This window comes from Vipera berus (genome assembly GCF_964194415.1).
Source record: "Vipera berus genome assembly, chromosome: 1".
Classification (NCBI taxonomy): Eukaryota; Metazoa; Chordata; class Lepidosauria; order Squamata; family Viperidae; genus Vipera; species Vipera berus.
In genome coordinates this window covers 337,933,764-337,952,395 of record NC_138202.1, presented here as the reverse complement: position 1 = coordinate 337,952,395, position 18,632 = coordinate 337,933,764, and the positions used below count along the sequence as shown (strand labels likewise).

Sequence of the window (18,632 nt, the reverse complement as noted above, 5' to 3'; positions counted from 1 at the left end):
TTTTCCAACATTTAATCAGAATTTGCCTCCCTGTAACTTAAATCCACTTTTCTCTGTCTTGTGCTCCAGAATCAGAAAAAACAAATCCTGTCTCTGACCTTTTATTTGATGTCCTTTCAAGTATTTGAAAAGTGTTACTGTATCTCTTCTCAGTCATCTTTTCCCAAACCTAAACTGTGTTCAGTTTTCCCCCATTCAATAGTTCCCCATCTCTTGGCCATACTTGTTTCCCCTCTATGAACCCATTTCAATTTCTCTGAATATAGAACTGGATTCTGTATTTCAAGTGGGATCTGACCTAAGTGGAACAGGTGGTTGGGGTTAGGGTTTCTTGTGGTCTGAAAATTATACTTCAGAATTAGAAAGGAACAATCTGAAGTTCTGATGGCATTGTTTTCTGTGATGTGATAAAGTTAAGGTTAATATAGACTTTAAGAATCATTATATTAGAAGTGCCATATTAAAAATATGGAACAGATATAAATACAGATTGTGCCAAACACTTTATGGGTTCTCAGCACAAGAAGCATTTTATGGAAAATAAATGATTGGTAAAGAAAATTTGTTAACTTATCAAGAGAACAGCAACATGGAGAATATAAGATGAAACCAAAAGAGCAATTTGTGCAGAGGATTTAGTTATCAATGATACACAGCCAATGTCCATATGCACATATGGATAATAAGATATTTGGAATTAAACAGAAGGCAAAATTTAAAGTTGAATGATTTACAAATGATGAACACATAACAGGTAAAATGTATAAATTTTTATTGAAATTTGAAATGGAAGAAGTAAAAGATTGTATAAAAAATGGGCTAAGAACTAGAGAAGATACATGAAACAACATCTTCAAAGAAATAAAATTCACACGGGAAGAAGAAAACATTAACCTTCCTAGATATCCTTGTCAACAGAGAAAATGGCAGCAAATTAAAAACAGAAGTCCGATCCACATTAGTGAAGTGCTCCTTGACCAAAGTAACAACCTAACCTCTGACCAGAAGAGCTGTGAAAGAACATTATTCAAACAAGCACAAACACACTGCAGCAGCCAAGAATATCAGAAAAAGTAAACAGATTGCTTATGCAACATCTTTCAACAAAATGGATACCCACAAAACTTCACCAAAAAGTGCCTGACCACTATAGCACAACCAACAAAATAGAAGAGAATAATTGCAACTAGGGGTTAAATGGTGAGATGCTAGCACTGATGATGTTACCTAATTAGGTAATGAAATATCTGCCAGAAAAGAATGAAGCTTAGAAAACTTCAAGGATTCCACAATCAATGCAAGGATAAAAAGGATAAAAAATATCCATTAAAAACATCTCAAAAACAGCCAACAGACTATTATAACCACATAGCATCATCACAGCACACAAACCAACTAAAGTCCTCAAAAACATCTTAATCAAAAAACCAAGTAAAAACAAAAAACATCTACAAAATACATGTAAGGACTATAACAGGAGACATCTACAAAATACAGTGTAAGGATTATAACAACCACTATGTAGGACAAACGCACAGAAGATGCTGTGTGGTTGTAATCATTAGCAGATGTAATAGCAGAATACATCCATGAACACCAACTAGGGAGCAGATATTATGAAAACACCTTAATTTCACAACACATGCCAGACTTAATTATAGTTTCAACTGGGAAACTATGAGTATCCTAGAACAAGCTAAATCCAGAAATGACAGGGAATTCCTGGAAGCTTGACACTGGGACAATTGGACTTCAATAGACATATAGAGATAAATTATATTCACACACCATTCAAAAGAGACAATAAAAAAGCTAATAAGGAATCAAAAAGAGCAGAACACATCCTCTCCAGCAACCAACCTAGATAAGCAGGTGTAACACATCAGACAATCAAGCAGATTAACAAGCATAAAACAATACCCTAATCAAGGAAGAACCATGGAGAAAACCACACCTTCACCAACCTGATAGGACAAGCTACTGTATATAAACGGAGTAAACCCCAAACTCACTCGCATTGATGTTATTACCCAATCAAGTAATGAAATGTCTCAGAATAACTACCCTGAACTAGGTACTTTGTCTTCTATTGATATCCCTTTGTCTAATATTCCTGAATAGCACTTATCTTGGAATCACATAAGCAGGGAGATCGACTCCCCTCCGCCCTGTGCGCGCCCACAGAGAGGGCCTCCTCAGGGTGCCTCCTGTCAAGGAATGTCGACTGGTGGCCCCCAGGGGGAGGGCCTTCTCTGTGGGTGCTCCGGCGTTATGGAACCAACTGCCGGTTGAGCTCCGGATGGCATCAGACCTCCGATCCTTCCGTCGCGGGTTGAAGACCCATTTATTTGAACTAGCGGGTCTGGCCTGATGGGGGTACTTGGGTTTTTTATAGGTTTGTTTTATTATTCTGGTTTTAACTTGGGCATTAATTTAATTATCTTTTAATGTTTGTACTGTTGTTTATATTTATGCCCTGTGAACCGCCCTGAGTCCCTTTGGGAGAAGGGCGGTATAAAAATCTCAATAAATCTAAATCTAAATCTAAATCATCCCAACCTTTCTTTTTCTAATAGATAACCCTAACCCTCAGCCATAGAAACCCATAGTTAGGTACTCTGCCCCAGCCAATCTTCTTTACCCCAGCCAATCTGCCCCAGCCAATCTATAAGAAAAAAAAATGGAGGAAAGAAATGCTATTTTCAGCTCCTGGAGGAAAGGTGTGATATGAAACTAATGAACAAATAAATGTCTCAATTATTTTCAAGATGCTTATAGATTGATCCTTTATATTAATGTTATCAGGTAATGATGTTTGGCTGATCTATGGTTTGCAGAATATTCCTCTTTCTCTGCTTTTTGAAGATATACATTAGCTCTCCAGTCATTTGGTACTTCAACAATTCTCCATGATTCTCAAAGTTAATATCTAAGGAATGCAGCCAACAGACCATTAGCTAGTGCCTATCCCAGGTCCTTGGTAAGGACTCGATAGGTAGATAAAAATGCCAGATCCAGTCTGAACATCTGCCTGACTGTGTGATGATCAATAATAAAAGTTGGAACCCTCTGCTCAGGCAGGAAACCCTACCATTTCAGACAAATGCCTGTCCAGTCTCTTCTTAAAAACTTCCAGCATTCACTTGGAGCATTCAGCGTTTCTGGAAGCAGGTTGTTCCACTAGTTAATTGTTCTAACTGTCAGGAAGTTTCTCCTTAGTTCTAGGATGCTTCTCTCCTTGATTAGTTTCCATCCGTTATCAACAAGCATAATCATTCTAGGTACTATGGCCAGACAGGAAAAACTGCCTACAGTAATGGAGGGCCTGCTGCTAATTATTGAAGACACTACAAGGTTAGAGTGTCTGGCTTTATATACAACAGTCACCAATGTTTATATTTATCTGTTTTTATTTAGACTCATGAAAACTAGGATTTCACTTTCTAGGAAAACTCTTCCTTAGGAAAACTCTCCCTTAGTGATAGAAAAAAAATATGCTTTGTGAATTTTGGAGGGTACAGTCATGGGCATCTCCAACATGACTCAACCCCTAGCTTGTTTGGTCAGTGGCAAACTGCTAAGAATTATTTGGAGGGCACCTGCTTGCTATTCTGAGGGGAGATGAAAAGGGCTGCTTGAAGGCTGGGGAGCCTGTCACTTAAGGGTGACAAAATTGGGTAAGAAGGACTACAGAATAACAGAATAGTGTTGGAAGGAATCTTAGAGGTCATCTAGTTCAACCCCTACGTGAGCAGGAGACCCTATACCATTTCAGACAAATGGCTGTCCAGTCTCTTCTTTAAAGCCTCCAGTATTGGGGTACCCACAACTTCTGAAAGCAACCCATTTCACTGGTTGATTATTCTCATCGTTAGGAAATTTCTCCTTAGTTTTAGGTTGCTTCTCTCCTTGATTAGTTTCCATCCATTGGTTCCTGTTTTGCCTTCTGGTGTTTTGGAAAATAGGTTGACCCCCTCTTCTTTGTGTCAGCCCCTCAAATATTGGAACACTGCTATATCTCCCCTCATCGTTTTCACTAGATAGACATACCCAAAACCTGTAATTGATTTTCCTGTTTTATTCTCTACCTCTAAATCATCTTTGTTGGTCTTCTCTGCACTTTTTCCGGTCTCAACATTTTTTTTATATCATGGTGAACAAAACTGGACGCAGTATTCCACGTGTGGTCTTACTAAGGCGTTGTAAAGTGGTACTAATACATCACGTGATCTTGATTCTATCACTTTATTAATGCAGCCTAGGATTGCATTGGGATTTTTGTCTGCTGCCGCACAATTAGCTCGTATTTAAGTGATTGTCCACTTGGACTCCAAGATCCCTTTGACAGTTACTGCCATTAAGCCAAGTATCACTCGTCTGTACCTGTACAGTTGGTTATACTGAGTATATCTAGCTCAGTATATGGCAATTATACGTTTTCCGCGAAATCCTAAAAGGCGAGATGGAGTTCTGCAAACTAAGTTTCCAACGATTTCTACGATCAGGTTTTTCCCCCCTCAGTGTACATTTGAAGGTTGCTCCAACAGCTAAGCGTCCATTGGACGTATCTCTATGGTCCGCATGGGTCCCCCATACGTTTCACGCGGAGCCCGTGACGTCATCAGGAGGGGACGTTACTCGGGTAACAGAGGAGACGCGGCAACCTGCGATCGGAGGTGGCGATGCAGCTGCGACACGTTCGGACTTTACTGACTCCTCAGGTTACTTGAGCCGAAGAAAAACCAGTTTGGGGAAGGAGAAGATCGAGACATGGGGAGAAATATTGCACCTCCAGTCCCTGGCCCATGGCCTGTACCGTAGTGCAGGGGTCCCCAACCTTGGCAACTTTGAGACCTGTGGACTTCAACTCCCAGAATTCCCCAGCCCGCAATGCGGGCTGGGGAATTCTGGGAGTTGAAGTCCACAGGTCTCAAAGTTGCCAAGGTTGGGGACCCCTGCCATAGTGTATCTCCACTTCCCGTGGGAAGAAATCGGGCTGGCCTGAAGAAGTTCTCATCTGATTTGGTGGAAGTCCGCCTGCATACCCTACCTATAACCTTTCTTGCGTTTCTTCCTTCCAGGATGGGGCAGCCAAGGTTACCTGCATGGCCTGGGCCCCAAATAATGCCAAATTTGCCGTTTGCACAGTGGATCGCGTGGTTCTCTTATATGATGAACAGGGTGAGCGTAGGGACAAGTTTTCCACCAAGCCTGCAGATGCTAAGGTAAATTGCTCTTTGAGTGTTCGAGCTGTATGAAATAATATTTCAGAGTTTGTTCAAAGGTAACGTTTGAGAAAGGGAGTAATAGGTTGCTCAGTTAGTATGTTCATTCCCTCTAATTATGTGCTGCCCTCTATTCTATGAAGATTTCTCCTGAACATAGTTTTAGAAGTTTTCAAAAATGCATTTACTTTGGAATTGCCTGAGTAATATTTTACAAGATATTCATGTGATACTGCCATGAGATTATTGTTATACAAAATACTTGTTAGATAAGATGAATGCAAACATGAAAGGAAGAAACAAATTTTGTGACTGGCAGCAAGTAGCATAATTAGATCTCCCAGTGACTACAGTTTCCCCACATTTTTATATTTTTTAATGAAATTTGACCAGTCAGTTAGGGCCAGTTCCATTTTGGCATTCGTCACAGACCTGGTAATTTTCTACAGAGTGTTGTTGTCTTGCTTGGTTCTAGAAAACAGCCTTTTTTTGTGGAAATTATATAAACCCATAACTTTTGTCCTGAATAAACCTTTTGACCTTTTTGGCCTAATTTGATGGATTTCACATATTCCAGCTTTCCTATATGTCCATAATAAAGCCACACATTACTAGTGACACATTGGCATCAATATACTGATGCATGGTTGACATGTTCTAAATATATTCTCAGCCTGTAGTAAATTGTATAATCTCATAGCTGTTTTTTTGGTGGTCTTGTCTCTTATGTATATTATTGATATTAATTTTAAAATACCCCAGAAAATTCTTTCGTCTCTTACTATTTGCATTTCTGTTTTTGCAAATCTGGGTTCCTTTTTGTCTGCTTTGTTTGCAAAACACTTACTGCTTCTTGAATGAAATCACCTTTTCTTTGAATAGTTTTCCTGGTGGGTTTCATTGATGTGAGTGTCTTTTTCAGACATGAAGATATCTATACAATTTTTTGGATTATGAGTTTGAATAAATGTTACAGCCTTTATCTTTCTTCTCTTTCCAGTATGGCAGGAAGAGCTATGTGGTAAAAGGAATGGCATTTTCCCCAGATTCTACTAAGATTGCTGTTGGGCAGTCAGACAACATAATCTTTGTATACAAAATTGGGGAAGAATGGTAAGTGCCTTTGAGTAGGATAGGATGAAAATAGAGATTCATTCTTTTAAATAGCAACAGGTAGTTTTATATTGTTGCCCTTCAGTTGCGCATCTGGTGTTACTGTGGATATGGATGAAGATGATTCATTTCTTCCTTCCTTGAGTTCTAAATTGCAAGGAATGTCACATTAACTATAGGCACACTCTGGGCGCCTGTCCCCTGCTTTACTGACACTATTCCTATAGTGTCCAGCTGGATCTCCTAGGAGAGCTTTATAATATTCTGGTTCTTGACAGTAATATTGTCTGTGTTTATTCCTGCCCAGGGGTGACAAAAAAGTGATCTGCAACAAGTTCATTCAGACGGTAAGTGTTCTTGTAATGAGAGACCTTATGCACCCTTTCATACTGTCTGGTCTACTTTTCTTTTTGATTAATAAGAGAAAGGTGCCTTTTGGGTTAGCTACACTGACCAAGATTTGTGAATGGAATAGACAGGAAGGGAAGATGATCAGAATAGCTCTGCCTAGTAGTAATACCATTTTTCACAGTTGCTAAGAGGAAGTTCAGCCATGGGAAGAGTCAGCATTGCAACTCCAATTTCACAAACAGGCCATTCAGTTGATAGATTTCTTTCTCTGCATGCGGAATAGTTGTTTTCTTTTGCTCCTCCTGATTATCCCGTTTACTTTGTTCTTTATTAGAGTGCTGTGACGTGTTTGCTATGGCCAGAGGAGAATACCATTGTGTTTGGGCTTGTTGAAGGCAAGGTGAGAGAAGCTGAGTCATAGAGCTCTTTTTGAGAAGTACAGTTCAGGAATTGGGGAAAAATACATCCATATCTAGATTCTGTTGAAGATTGATTCTTAGGTGTCATTGGATGTCCCCAATTCTCCCTAAGCAGTTAAAGATATTGAAGGATGTCTGTTCTCATTCTCTTCTCGCTCTCTGCTTGCTGGGCTGATCTGATTTTTCTTTTCTAAAGATTCGTTTAGCTAACACCAAGACCAACAAATCCTCTACCCTTTATGGAACAGATTCTTATGTGGTGTCATTGGCCTCCAAGTAAGTGAGGGAATGGGAGAGGTACCTTAATTCACTGCCTAGAAGCTGCTAGCTCTGATTCCTCTCCTGGCCAGCAGCTCTGGCCAGGAGCATAGAGTACTTGTTTATGGTGAGTACCTGTTTTTAGACTGCAGCTGAGGAATAGACTAGCTCAGGGGTAGGCAACCTCGGCTCTTTTATGACTCATGGACTTCAACTCCCAGCATAGCTGACTCAGGAATTCTGGGAGTTGAAGTCCATGAGTCCATGAGTCATAAAAGAGATTTAAGGTGCTGGTACTTACCTTTAAAGCCCTACATGGCTTAGGTCCGGGATACTTGCAGGACCATCTGCTGCCGGGAACAAATTCCCATCGTCCAGTACGCTCACACAGAGAAGGCCTCCTCAGGGTACCGTCAGCTAGGCAATGTCGGCTGGCGACCCCCAGGGGGAGGGCCTTCTCTGTGGGAGCGCCAGCCCTATGGAATCAGCTCCCCCCTGAGCTTCGGATGGCCCAAAACCTCCAATCCTTTCGCCGCGGCCTCAAAACACTCCTGTTCCACCAGGCTGACCTAGACTGACAGGCATTTTAATTAATTTATATTTAGAATTTTAATTTATTTTTTAATTCTTTAATTTTAATTTATTGCACAGATGATTTCAATTTTATTTTTATCTTGATTTCTGTACTTATTATATGTTTTGTTGTTAGCCGCCCTGAGTCCTTCGGGAGATAGGGTGGGATATAAATCCCATCAATAAATAAATAAATAAATAAATAAATAAATAAATAAATAAATAAATAAATAAATAAATAAATAAATAAATAAATAAATAAATAAAAGAGCCGAGGTTGCCTACCCCTGGACTAGCTACATGATACTTATCCTGAGCCTGATGGCTGCACTGTTCTAGCCTACGTCATTGTAAAGAGGACTAGAGTTACAATTACAATGAATCTTTTCTCCACAATAAATGAGTGGTTTAAAGAAATGATCCCCCGCAATGCCGTACTGATCATTCCTTGTATATCTCCTCTGCAGTGTCTCCGGGAAGGGTATCCTCTCTGGACATGCAGATGGAACCATTGTGCGTTACTTCTTTGATGATGAAGGCTCTGGGGAATCGCAGGTAGGAAGAAGTTTCTCCTCCTCCTCTAACCAAACTAAGCCTGTAAAGAGGTGAGTGTAACGTGGAAAGCAGTTACGCGGCAGCTTTTTAAGCCTCGTTTCATATTTCTGGAATAGATGGATGTTCCCTAACAAGAATTTCCACTAAAGTAGAGAGGTAGTTTAGGAATGAGGTAAATGGAGCATCTCTTAGTTGGACACACGAAGGTTGCACGCACAGACACACACACACACAGTACACTTTTTTGTTTTGTGAAAGATTTTGTATATTATTCTACGTTTACGTATACTTTAAAGGCGATGGAGTTGTACAGTTCACATAGTCTTCATTCCTTCTACCAACCTCATCTCTTTTATTTTCTGTCTTTCTTTCACGATGCACTCTCCCTACTCTGCTTCCATTGGCATGTGAGGAAGAAAGTAATGAAAAAGATCATAGCATACCCCCATCCCACCCCACCCCATCCCCTCTACTTTGTAACAAGGCCTTTTCCTTGCTGTACTGAGTGGAACAGGGTAGCAATTTGTGTGTACTACTATATGCAGAAAAGGATATTTGTGTGAGACAGGAAAGGAAGGAAGGGCTTTTTCCCCCCTGATATTTTATGTTACGAGCAGGAAGTTCTCCTTAAAAAAATGGAAAGGTTCTCATATATTAAATTCCTTATTACATCTTATCTAGTTTGTTATATTGGCTTTGTTCATTTTAGAACAAATCTGCACTTGGAGAGCCCAGGCTAAATTAGGCTGCTGAATCTCCCCATAGCAAAAAAAAAATATTGCATTTCTTGTGCAAATTAATAAGCATAATTGGAAGATAACAGAGACAACAAGACTGCCTTTCTAGGGTAATCTGGTGAACGAGATGGGGAGTTGTCTTAAGAGGAATAAGTCTGATTAGAATAGCTTTTCAATATAAATGTCCAGAAAAGGGTTTCTAAAATGCCATTGTGTACCCAGTCAATGGATAGAAGAAAACTTCATAGCTCTTCACAGCGGAATATTATTTTTATGTTGGCTTGGGGTAAGTATTTGTACAACCTTTGTTGAGAGCACTGTGCAGTGTGCTGTCTGTTGCCACCTGCTTCATTCACCTCTCATTTTTGCTTCTGGATTTTGAACAGGGCAAATTGGTGACGCACCCCTGTCCTCCTTATGCCTTGGCATGGGCATCCAACAGCATTGTGGCTTGCGGCTGTGACAAAAAGATCGTGGCCTATGGGAAAGAAGGACATGTGATCCAAACCTTTGACTACAGTCGAGATGCTTCAGAGAAGGAGTTCACTGTTGCAGCCGCCAGTCCAGGGGGCCAATCAGTAGTAATTGGCAGTTTTGACAGGTGCGATGCTCGAGGATGGAACAAGGGAAGAGTTTGATGTGTAGGGCAAACCACTCCTGGCTACTCATTCCATCTTTGATCTCCCAGGCTGAGAGTGCTGAACTGGAGCCCTCGTCGCAGTGCATGGGAGGAAGCCAAGCCCAAGGAAATTTCTCATCTATATACCATCACAGCCTTGGCCTGGAAACGAGATGGTTCACGACTCTGTGCGGTGTGTTTCCCTCTCCGTAGCATGTCCGTGGATATAATTCCTGGGTGACCATGTGTTCCCATCCCATATGCTGGCTTGGAGGGCTGCTACACAAAGGATACCTGAAGGAAACTCTTTGTTTGCACAGGGTACCCTGTGTGGTGGAGTGGAACAGTTTGACTGCTGCCTTCGCAGGAGCATTTACAAGAACAAATTTGAAATGACGTATGTGGGGCCGAGCCAGGTATGAGGGTCAGGTTTGGAATACAAGAATCTTTGCTCTTGTAAAACTTTTCAATAAAAAAAAAAGAAAAGAATCGTTGCTCTTGAGCAGCTGGCTTCAAATATCAGCAGAATCGGAACTAAATAAATCAGAATTGTTTTGGAAGTGGTATGGACAGTGATAGTTTGTTAGCAATGACAAGTCACAAAATAGTTGTTATTGTCTTAGAGAACTAATGCGTACCATGGTATAACAAACTATATGTGAATGTTATACATGTACTTGTTTTATGCCCAGTTATAGCAATAGCACTTAGACTTATATACTGGCCCAGAGTGCTTTACAGTGCTCTCTGGGCAGTTTACAGTCTCAGCATATTGCCCAACAATCTGGGTCCTCATTTTACCAACCTTTGAAGGATGGAAGGCTAAGTCAACCTTGAGCCCCTCAGGATCGAACTCCAGGCTGTGGGCAAAGTACTGCATTCTCACTACTGTGCCACCAGTACAGTATATCACATTTATGTTATATACATATATTTTTATATATGAACATACAAGAATATGATATACATAGTGCTGCTAAAAACGGGACACAATCCATTTCCACTCTTATTCGGTACGTCCAGATTCGCCCCCACCCCCACCTCAAACTCTGAAAGTCTTTGATTTCACCTGCCTTGTGCTGCTGTCATATCACTTAATATATTCTGATTCCTACTTCTGATTAGGAAAATATGTAGTCTTTAAAATACATGTTTAAAGGCAAGCTAGTGATTTGTGGAGATAAAAGCTCAAAATGTATTATTGGAAGGCAGAGGCAGAAATATTAGCATGGTGTGAGGTTGTGCTATTGATCTGGATATGCTCCCGAAAGTTACATGTAATAGTAAATACAAAATGACAGAATTTAATGATTGCAACAATTTAGCTAATAATGCTGGGCAATCTTATCCTCTGGGAAACCAACTTGACTTTCTTAGGACCAGTTAGTCTATAAAGAGTTATCATCTTTTTGTTCCACACATACTTTCTACCTATAGATCACCCATATGCATGTATATAATTTGTATATAGGTTGGAGGGAAGAGAGCGCTATTTTGCTAATGATATATTTTTATCTATATGCCAGGTCATTGTGAAGAATTTGTCCACTGGTATGCGAGTGGTTTTGAAATCCCACTATGGCTATGAAATTGATGAGGTGAAAATCCTGGGAAAGGAACGCTACCTTGTTGCCCACACCTCAGATACACTGCTTCTGGGTGACCTGAGTTCCACCAAACTTAGTGAGGTAACGTGTTTCACATGTAAGATGGTGGGCTGATAGATGTTGGGAAGCTGGTCTGTATAAGATCTGAATTAGTTCCTGCCCGTTGGATTCAGTTAGATACACACTGATTTGTTCAAGCCATAGGTTTAGGCTTCACGCATAAAAAAACCCAAACAGGCAAAGCCTTGATCCTACTGTTGTGGCTGCTATTTTCACTTTTTTGATCACACTCTGCAGACATCTCCCATTCACATGTTTTTCCGGATTCCTCCAGCCAGGCCTGTTTCTGTATCTCCAGCCATGATTAATGGCAGGAGATCAAAGCTGCCTCTCAGTGCCTTTGGCTGTCCTCAGGCTTTCAATCCCCCTGAGATCTCTGCTGTTTATCACTTTGGCTTGGTTTTGCTCTTTTGCAGCTTTTTTGGCCAGGAAGACTATTGTTCATCCATTTTTGCTGGACAACCTTTGAAGAAATGGATGTGAAGCTGTTTTTCCCCCCTTCCTGTTCTCTCTCTCTCTCTTTTTCCCCCCAAAATGTCAATCCTCAGTGCTTGGGGCTTCACCATTTCCTTATGATTTCCCAGAGACATGGTTTATAAAAGTCAGCTTAATCTTTTTTTGAATACTTCTCTCTTTTCAGTCATGGCAGCTTAAATTACCAGAAGTTAGAATATAAAGCCAGTCCTGACACTGCTTGAACAGGCTTTTTGCCTGGTTATTTGTGTGGTGAGAGTTGCAGACTAGGGGTTGGCCGACAGAACTTAAATCACTTTGTAGAAAGTTATAAATGATGTGTGCAGCGTGCATGCTGAGAAATGCTAGTGGAAGCATGTTATGTAAAAGAGCAATCTTGTCAAATCATATCAGGCAAGTATGAATGGGGTGAACATGGCAAGATTGTCTGATTTCGTGCACACTGTCCATTCTTCTCAGGTGGCCTGGCAAGGATCTGGTGGGAATGAGAAGTTTTTCTTTGACAATGAAAATGTAAGTGGGCATGCTAGCTCGTTCAGATCTTAACCAGTATTCCTCTTTCTTAACTTTCTTTCTGCAAGAGCGTTCTACTCTTCTGGTTGGCATTTCTATAACCTTGAGGGGAGAAGCCACAACTTTTTGAAGGCCCTATTTCCCTTTTCCTTGCCATTCAAATTGTCATGCTTCCCATCTTACTCTAGGTCTGCATGATCTTCAATGCAGGAGAGTTGACTTTAGTGGAATATGGGAGCAATGAGATTCTGGGTTCTGTGCGCACCGAGTTTATGAACCCCCATCTCATCAGGTGAATAATGAGACCCTTTTCTGCTATTGGAACTTGAAAAGTAAAAGCATCCCTGCAACATACACCCACCTGTTCTCACTCTTGTACTTTCAGTGTCCGACTCAATGAGAGGAGACAACAAGGAACGGAAGAGAACAAACGACTAGCCTATTTAGTTGACATTAAGACCATTGCAGCAGGTGAATGGAGTTCTTTCTTTTCTACCCAAGCTTTGACTGCTTGAGGTTGATCTCAACTTTAATTCTGAGCCTTGTACCTTTTTTTTTCTGACTTCAGTGGACCTTGTGGCTAGCTATAATATTGGCACTATCAGCCATGACAGCAAGATTGACTGGCTGGAGCTGAATGAAACTGGTCATAAATTGCTTTTCCGGGATAAAAATATGAAGGTAACAGGAGGGACGCAGTGGCTCAGTGGGTTAGGACGCTGAGCTTGTCGATCAGATGGTCGGCAGTTTGGCGGGTTGAATCCTGAGTGCCGCGTAACAGAGTGAGCGCCTGTTACTCGTCCCAGCTTCTGCCAACCTAGCAGTTCGAAAGCACGTAAAAATGCAAGTAGAAAAATAGGGACCACCATGGTGGGAAGGTAACAGCGTTCCGTGCGCCATTGGTGTCTAGTCATGCCGGCCACATGACCACGGAGACGTCCTCGGACAAGCACTGGCTCTTCGGCTTTGAAACGGAGATGAGCACCGGCCCCTAGAGTCGGAAACGACTAGCACGCATGTGCGGGGGAACCTTTACCTTTACCTAACAGGAGGATATAGAGGGGGAGGGAATTATGTTGTGTAGGGACCTTGAAAGAAAGGAAAAAGAATAACATGAAAAACGTGTCTCTGTTGATCCTGCGTTTATTTTCTCCCACCCACCTCACCTGTTATAATTCCCAGCTGCATCTCTATGATATTGACAATGCTGTCAAGACCACCATCCTTAGCTACTGCTCCTATGTGCAATGGGTTCCAGGGAGTGACGTGGTGGTAGCCCAGAATCGAAACAGTCTCTGTGTATGGTATAATATCGATACACCAGAACGAGTGACCATGTTCCCTATGAAGGTAATATTCGCTCTCCTGCGGCTGGTACCAGACCTGCATCTGGTTTAAGTGCTTAGTTGGTAAAGATTAGCTGGAGTTTGTGAGGCTGTCACAATCTCTCAGCTAGTGAAGGGGAGACAAGAACTAGCCTGGCAGATTGTATAGTGTGGGAAAAGAACTGAGTTTTAAAAAATTGGCTCTTGCAGGGTGATATTGTGGACCTGGAGAGGAGCAATGGGAAGACAGAGGTGATTGTGACTGAGGGTGTAAATACCGTGTCCTACACTCTGGATGAGGGGCTCATTGAGTTTGGCACAGCAATTGATGATGGCGACTACCACAGGTGAGAGGCTGAAATGGATTCCAGAGAGGTTTAAATTTCTAGCCAGGTGAGAATTTGGAACTAGCCACCAAGCAACGCCTCTAGAAAAGCTTTAGGTGAGGATGCACGAGCAAGCAAAGTTGCTCCATCCTTACTCTTGAGGGGAGGAATCTGTCCTTGCATGTGAAGCCTTGGTGGAGTCTACAGAGAGTTTGAAGAAAATCTGATTCCTCATTCTTAATTGCCCAGTGCCCCATTTCCATGGGAGACTGGTACTCAGCCCCTTTGCTTTCTGCTTTTAGAGCTGTAGCTTTCTTAGAAACACTGGAGATGTCTGCTGAGACAGAGGCCATGTGGAAAACATTAAGTCGATTAGCATTGGAGGCCAAACAGCTGCATATTGCTGAAAGGTGAGTGATTTGGTCTGGCAAGCCTCCCAAAAGTATCTGGTAGGGCTAATCTGGCACTGCTAGCCAGAGAATCAGGAGTCTGGTTTTGGGCAAACACATTTTCTAAAAAAGCATACGCTTATGTCAGCTGCATCACATTTTAGCTCCTGAGATGCATAGTGGCTAGAGTCTGATGTAGGATTTAAATTGTGGTGAAGATTGGTTATATGGATGTAGGTTATAAAATGTCTTAGTTGGAAAAGATGCTGACAGGCTCTTGGTTTCTTGATACCACTGATTAACCTAGTTCTCCCACAGTGTCACTCAGAGAGCAACCCATTTGAACCAAGGAATTCTTCTTGATTCAGTCTGCCAACTTTCATGAAATACCTTGATTAGATTGTTAATTGCTTACTCACATCTTTACTAGTTATATTTCTACAAATTTCCTTTAGATCAGTTATGAGCTGGAAGACACTTTATTCTGCTTCCTATCCACTTTAGATCCCAAATTTTGCAACCCTTTGAATTTATATTTTGGTTGTTTGCTGTTTGTATTATTATGTATTTTTGTTGTGCGCCTCCCAGAATCATACAGTCCGAGTTGGGTGTCCTTATAAATCTGGAAATAAATAAAATTTCTAAAATAAAATAAAATAAAATAAACCCCAATGATTTTTTCTTCTAGGTGTTTTGCCGCTCTTGGACAAGTATCTAAGGCTCGATTTCTCCACGAAACAAATGAGATTGCTGACCAAGTGGCCAAGGAATACGTGAGTGAAATGCGGAGCTTGCTTTTGCTCTTTTATTCTCCTATCTCCTAGGTTTCCCCATCAATGTTCCTGCATTTCCCTTTCCCTTCGATCAGGGTTTCCCAAATTGGGGAGGTACAGGCAGCCACGTGGGGAGGGCTGAAGAACCTTTTAGATATGTTGCTGCAGTAAATCCACATTTCCCAAAGATTAATTGTATCGTTTACATTGCTCATCTGTGTTCATTTTAGTTTTGGGGGCCTTAGGGGAGGGCATGTGCATTAAGATTACATTAAAAGGAGGCGTGTTGGCAAAAATGTTGCATTAAAGGGAAAAAAGAACCTACTAATCCAGACATGTCAAACACAAGGCCCGGGGGCCAGATCCAGCCCACGAAGTGGTTTCATGTGGCCTGCGAAGCCATCCTGGAAACAGTGAGGAAACGGCCCCCACTGCCTTGGCCCTGGCCCAGAGACCCTCCTTCTGCCAGAGACCCTCAGATCTGTCCCACTCCTGCCCAGGCCCCCATAGGCACCCTTGATATGAACGATGTTGAGCTGGCCACGCCCACCCAGTAGGCCATACGCACTCTAGCCATGCCCACCCAGTAGGCCACACCCACCCGGCCCTTTGAGGGCAACCGCAATGCTGATGCGGCCCTCAATGAAATTGAGTTTGACACCCCTGTACTAATCCAACAGAGCATTTGTCTCATCTGGGTTCTCCTTGCACTTGGTGGGTGCTTAACTTACATGGATGGAGTTGGAGGGGGCCGTCTATTTTTCCCACAGTTTGAGAATGACATCTTCTCCTCTGTTTAACTGCTCACTGCAGGGAGGGGATGGCACAGACTATTATCAGGTCCGAGTCCGCTTGGCTATGTTAGAAAAAAACTACAAGCTGGCAGAGATGATCTTTCTGGAGCAGGTGAGTCTGGGAGCAGGGATTGCTTATTTTGAACACTTTTGTCCCCTCCACCTCTCTGTACCCTAACCCATGTTATTTCCCCTGTTTTAGAACGCTGTGGAGGAGGCCATGGAGATGTATCAAGAGCTTCACATGTGGGATGAATGCATCTCAGTGGCAGAGGCAAAAGTAAGAGAGGCACTGAAGACTTAAGAGCATCAGTTTCTGAGATGGTTCGATATCTTCTCCTCTGTTGTCCTCTCTCATAGAACCATCCTGCGTTAGAAAAATTGCGTCAAAGCTATTATGAGTGGCTGCTGCAGACACAGCAGGAGGAGCGAGCTGCTGAGGTGCAGGAGAGCCAAGGAGACTTGCAAGCAGCCATTGGCCTCTACCTGAAGGCTGGGCTACCAGCTAAAGCAGCACAGCTGACCATGGAGCGAGAGGAGCTACTGGCAAATGTTGACCTCATCAATCGTATTGCTACAGCCCTGATTCGAGGAGAGCTTTTTGAGCAGGTGAGGCATCTATTACACTTCCGAAGGCTCAGTAGTTATACAGCTTCTTTAACCATGTTACATTCCTCTTTTGAAGGAGACGTGCATCACCCAGTGGTAAAGGTAGGTATGCTTGTTATCTTCCTTTCATTTTCTTCAGGGTTGTAGCTGATAGCATCTTGGTAGATCTTCCCAATGTTATCTAGGCCAGAGATGATAACTTACGTAGCAGTGAGCAGGAAGATGGAGATTATGAACCAGTGGTAGGCATAGCTAGAGTTGGGAAGGGGATAGGGCTCACAATAAACAAGTTTATTGCTCTTAGAGATTGGAAGAAAAAGGATCTATATGACAGAATGAATGAGGGTGAGGATGGAATAAGAGGATGGCCTAGGCCAGCAGTCTCCAACCTTTGCGGCTTGGTGGCCCAACTGGGGGAGGGGGGGAGAGACAGGAGAACTGAGCGGTCGGCCGGCACGCGTGTGAACACGTGCAGCTCAACTTAACACAAGTGGTGGACCGATGCACAGGTGCACACAGGTCAACTTGCACAAGTTGAACTATCTACACATGTGCCTGCGAGTGCACGCCAACCTGCTACTCGTACAAACTGAGCTGTGCACGCATGCGCTGGCCTACCACTCATGTGGCCCAGTTCCAAATAGGCTACAGCTTGGTACTGGGCCGCAGCCCAAGGGTTAGAGAACCCTGGCCTAGGCTATCAGTTGCTTTTTTATTTTTATTTTTTTATTTTAATTGCATTTATATCCCGCCCTTCTCCGAAGACTCAGGGCGGCTTACAAGCTTAGCAGTAGCCTTCATTCTATGTATATGCCTGCTTATTAGTGTTTTCACACACACCCCAGCGGCATTATTACAAAGTCAGCTTATTGCCCCCAACAATCAGCTCATTAATTTCAGTGTGTTTTAAGGAATACATATATTAGTGTCATTTTTGAGGGCTTACATTTTGCCTCAAGATGAGAAAAATAACCTTCGCTAAGTTCTTCTACGGGTCAGGCTACTAAAGAGGTTATACTCTATATTTTAATTCACTAAATCTTGCAGAGTTACTCTCCGAATTTGGTTATTCTTTTCCCACAAGCATCCTTTTTTAAAAATTATAAATGGACTACGAGGCCAAGACGTTGTTCAGTTTTCAAGGTGCTTCAAAGTCTCGGGTTCTGCTGCGGTGATTTTCAATAAAGGGACTTTTGTGGCGATGCCTTGGAGCAATGAGATGTCATCATTCCGTGTGAAAAATACCATGATGTAGGGAGTCAGTGAGGTCACCTGACAGCAGTAGGGAGCTTGATAGACCTTACTTTGCTTACGGAATCCTTCCCGGCATAAAAAGTGGTTGATCTGCCTTTAAACATTGGGTATTGTTGGGCAGGTTCAACTTTCAACCTCTTTTTCAGGCTGGAGAACTCTTTGAGAAAATCCGGAACCCCCAAAGAGCACTGGAGTGCTATCGCAAGGGAAACTCATTTCTGAAAGGTAAGAGGATGAGGGAGGGAGGTTGCAGCTTGCCTCTTAAGTTCTCAAATTTTTATATTCCCTACAGTTCTATTGAGCGGCTGTTGAAAAATTTTAGCATTAGAAGGTAGAACAAAATCATTTACAGGTAGTCCTCGTTTAGCAACCACAGTTGAAACCAGCAACTCAGTTATTGAAGCAGTCACTAAGTGAAAATCAGGTGATTGTGAGTGTGCTTATGATTTTACTTCAGTTTCCCTTTGCGTCTTGCTACGTCCTTCCGCCAAACTGGGCTTCTTTCTCTTTGAGGATATTTTGGTATGAGACAAACAAGCAAGTGAAAATAAGAGCAGAGAGACAATGTGCAGGTCGTAAATGGGAGGTCACTAAGTTGTTTGAGCACCGTTGTAACTAACTTTGAATGACCATTAACAAGGCAAATCACTAAGCGAAG

The 18,632-nt window shown here is 42.1% G+C and overlaps 1 protein-coding gene across 1 annotated transcript in view; it reads left to right on the top strand.

Annotated features, from left to right (window-relative positions):
* Positions 1–4,646: 4,646 nt before the first annotated feature.
* IFT172 (intraflagellar transport 172) overlaps positions 4,647–18,632 on the top strand; it is a 33,350-nt gene continuing 19,364 nt past the window's right edge. The window contains exons 1-23 of the mRNA XM_081313711.1: positions 4,647–4,721; positions 5,082–5,225; positions 6,226–6,338; positions 6,646–6,685; positions 7,024–7,089; positions 7,305–7,384; positions 8,407–8,494; positions 9,618–9,832; positions 9,920–10,043; positions 10,171–10,266; positions 11,377–11,538; positions 12,451–12,504; positions 12,693–12,796; positions 12,890–12,975; positions 13,073–13,185; positions 13,687–13,854; positions 14,040–14,176; positions 14,458–14,565; positions 15,233–15,317; positions 16,131–16,223; positions 16,314–16,391; positions 16,472–16,720; positions 18,121–18,199. Coding sequence (XP_081169837.1) covers positions 4,683–4,721; positions 5,082–5,225; positions 6,226–6,338; positions 6,646–6,685; positions 7,024–7,089; positions 7,305–7,384; positions 8,407–8,494; positions 9,618–9,832; positions 9,920–10,043; positions 10,171–10,266; positions 11,377–11,538; positions 12,451–12,504; positions 12,693–12,796; positions 12,890–12,975; positions 13,073–13,185; positions 13,687–13,854; positions 14,040–14,176; positions 14,458–14,565; positions 15,233–15,317; positions 16,131–16,223; positions 16,314–16,391; positions 16,472–16,720; positions 18,121–18,199 — 2,521 coding nt within the window. The 5' untranslated portion in view covers positions 4,647–4,682. The remainder of the gene's footprint in view (positions 4,722–5,081; positions 5,226–6,225; positions 6,339–6,645; positions 6,686–7,023; positions 7,090–7,304; positions 7,385–8,406; positions 8,495–9,617; positions 9,833–9,919; positions 10,044–10,170; positions 10,267–11,376; positions 11,539–12,450; positions 12,505–12,692; positions 12,797–12,889; positions 12,976–13,072; positions 13,186–13,686; positions 13,855–14,039; positions 14,177–14,457; positions 14,566–15,232; positions 15,318–16,130; positions 16,224–16,313; positions 16,392–16,471; positions 16,721–18,120; positions 18,200–18,632) is intronic.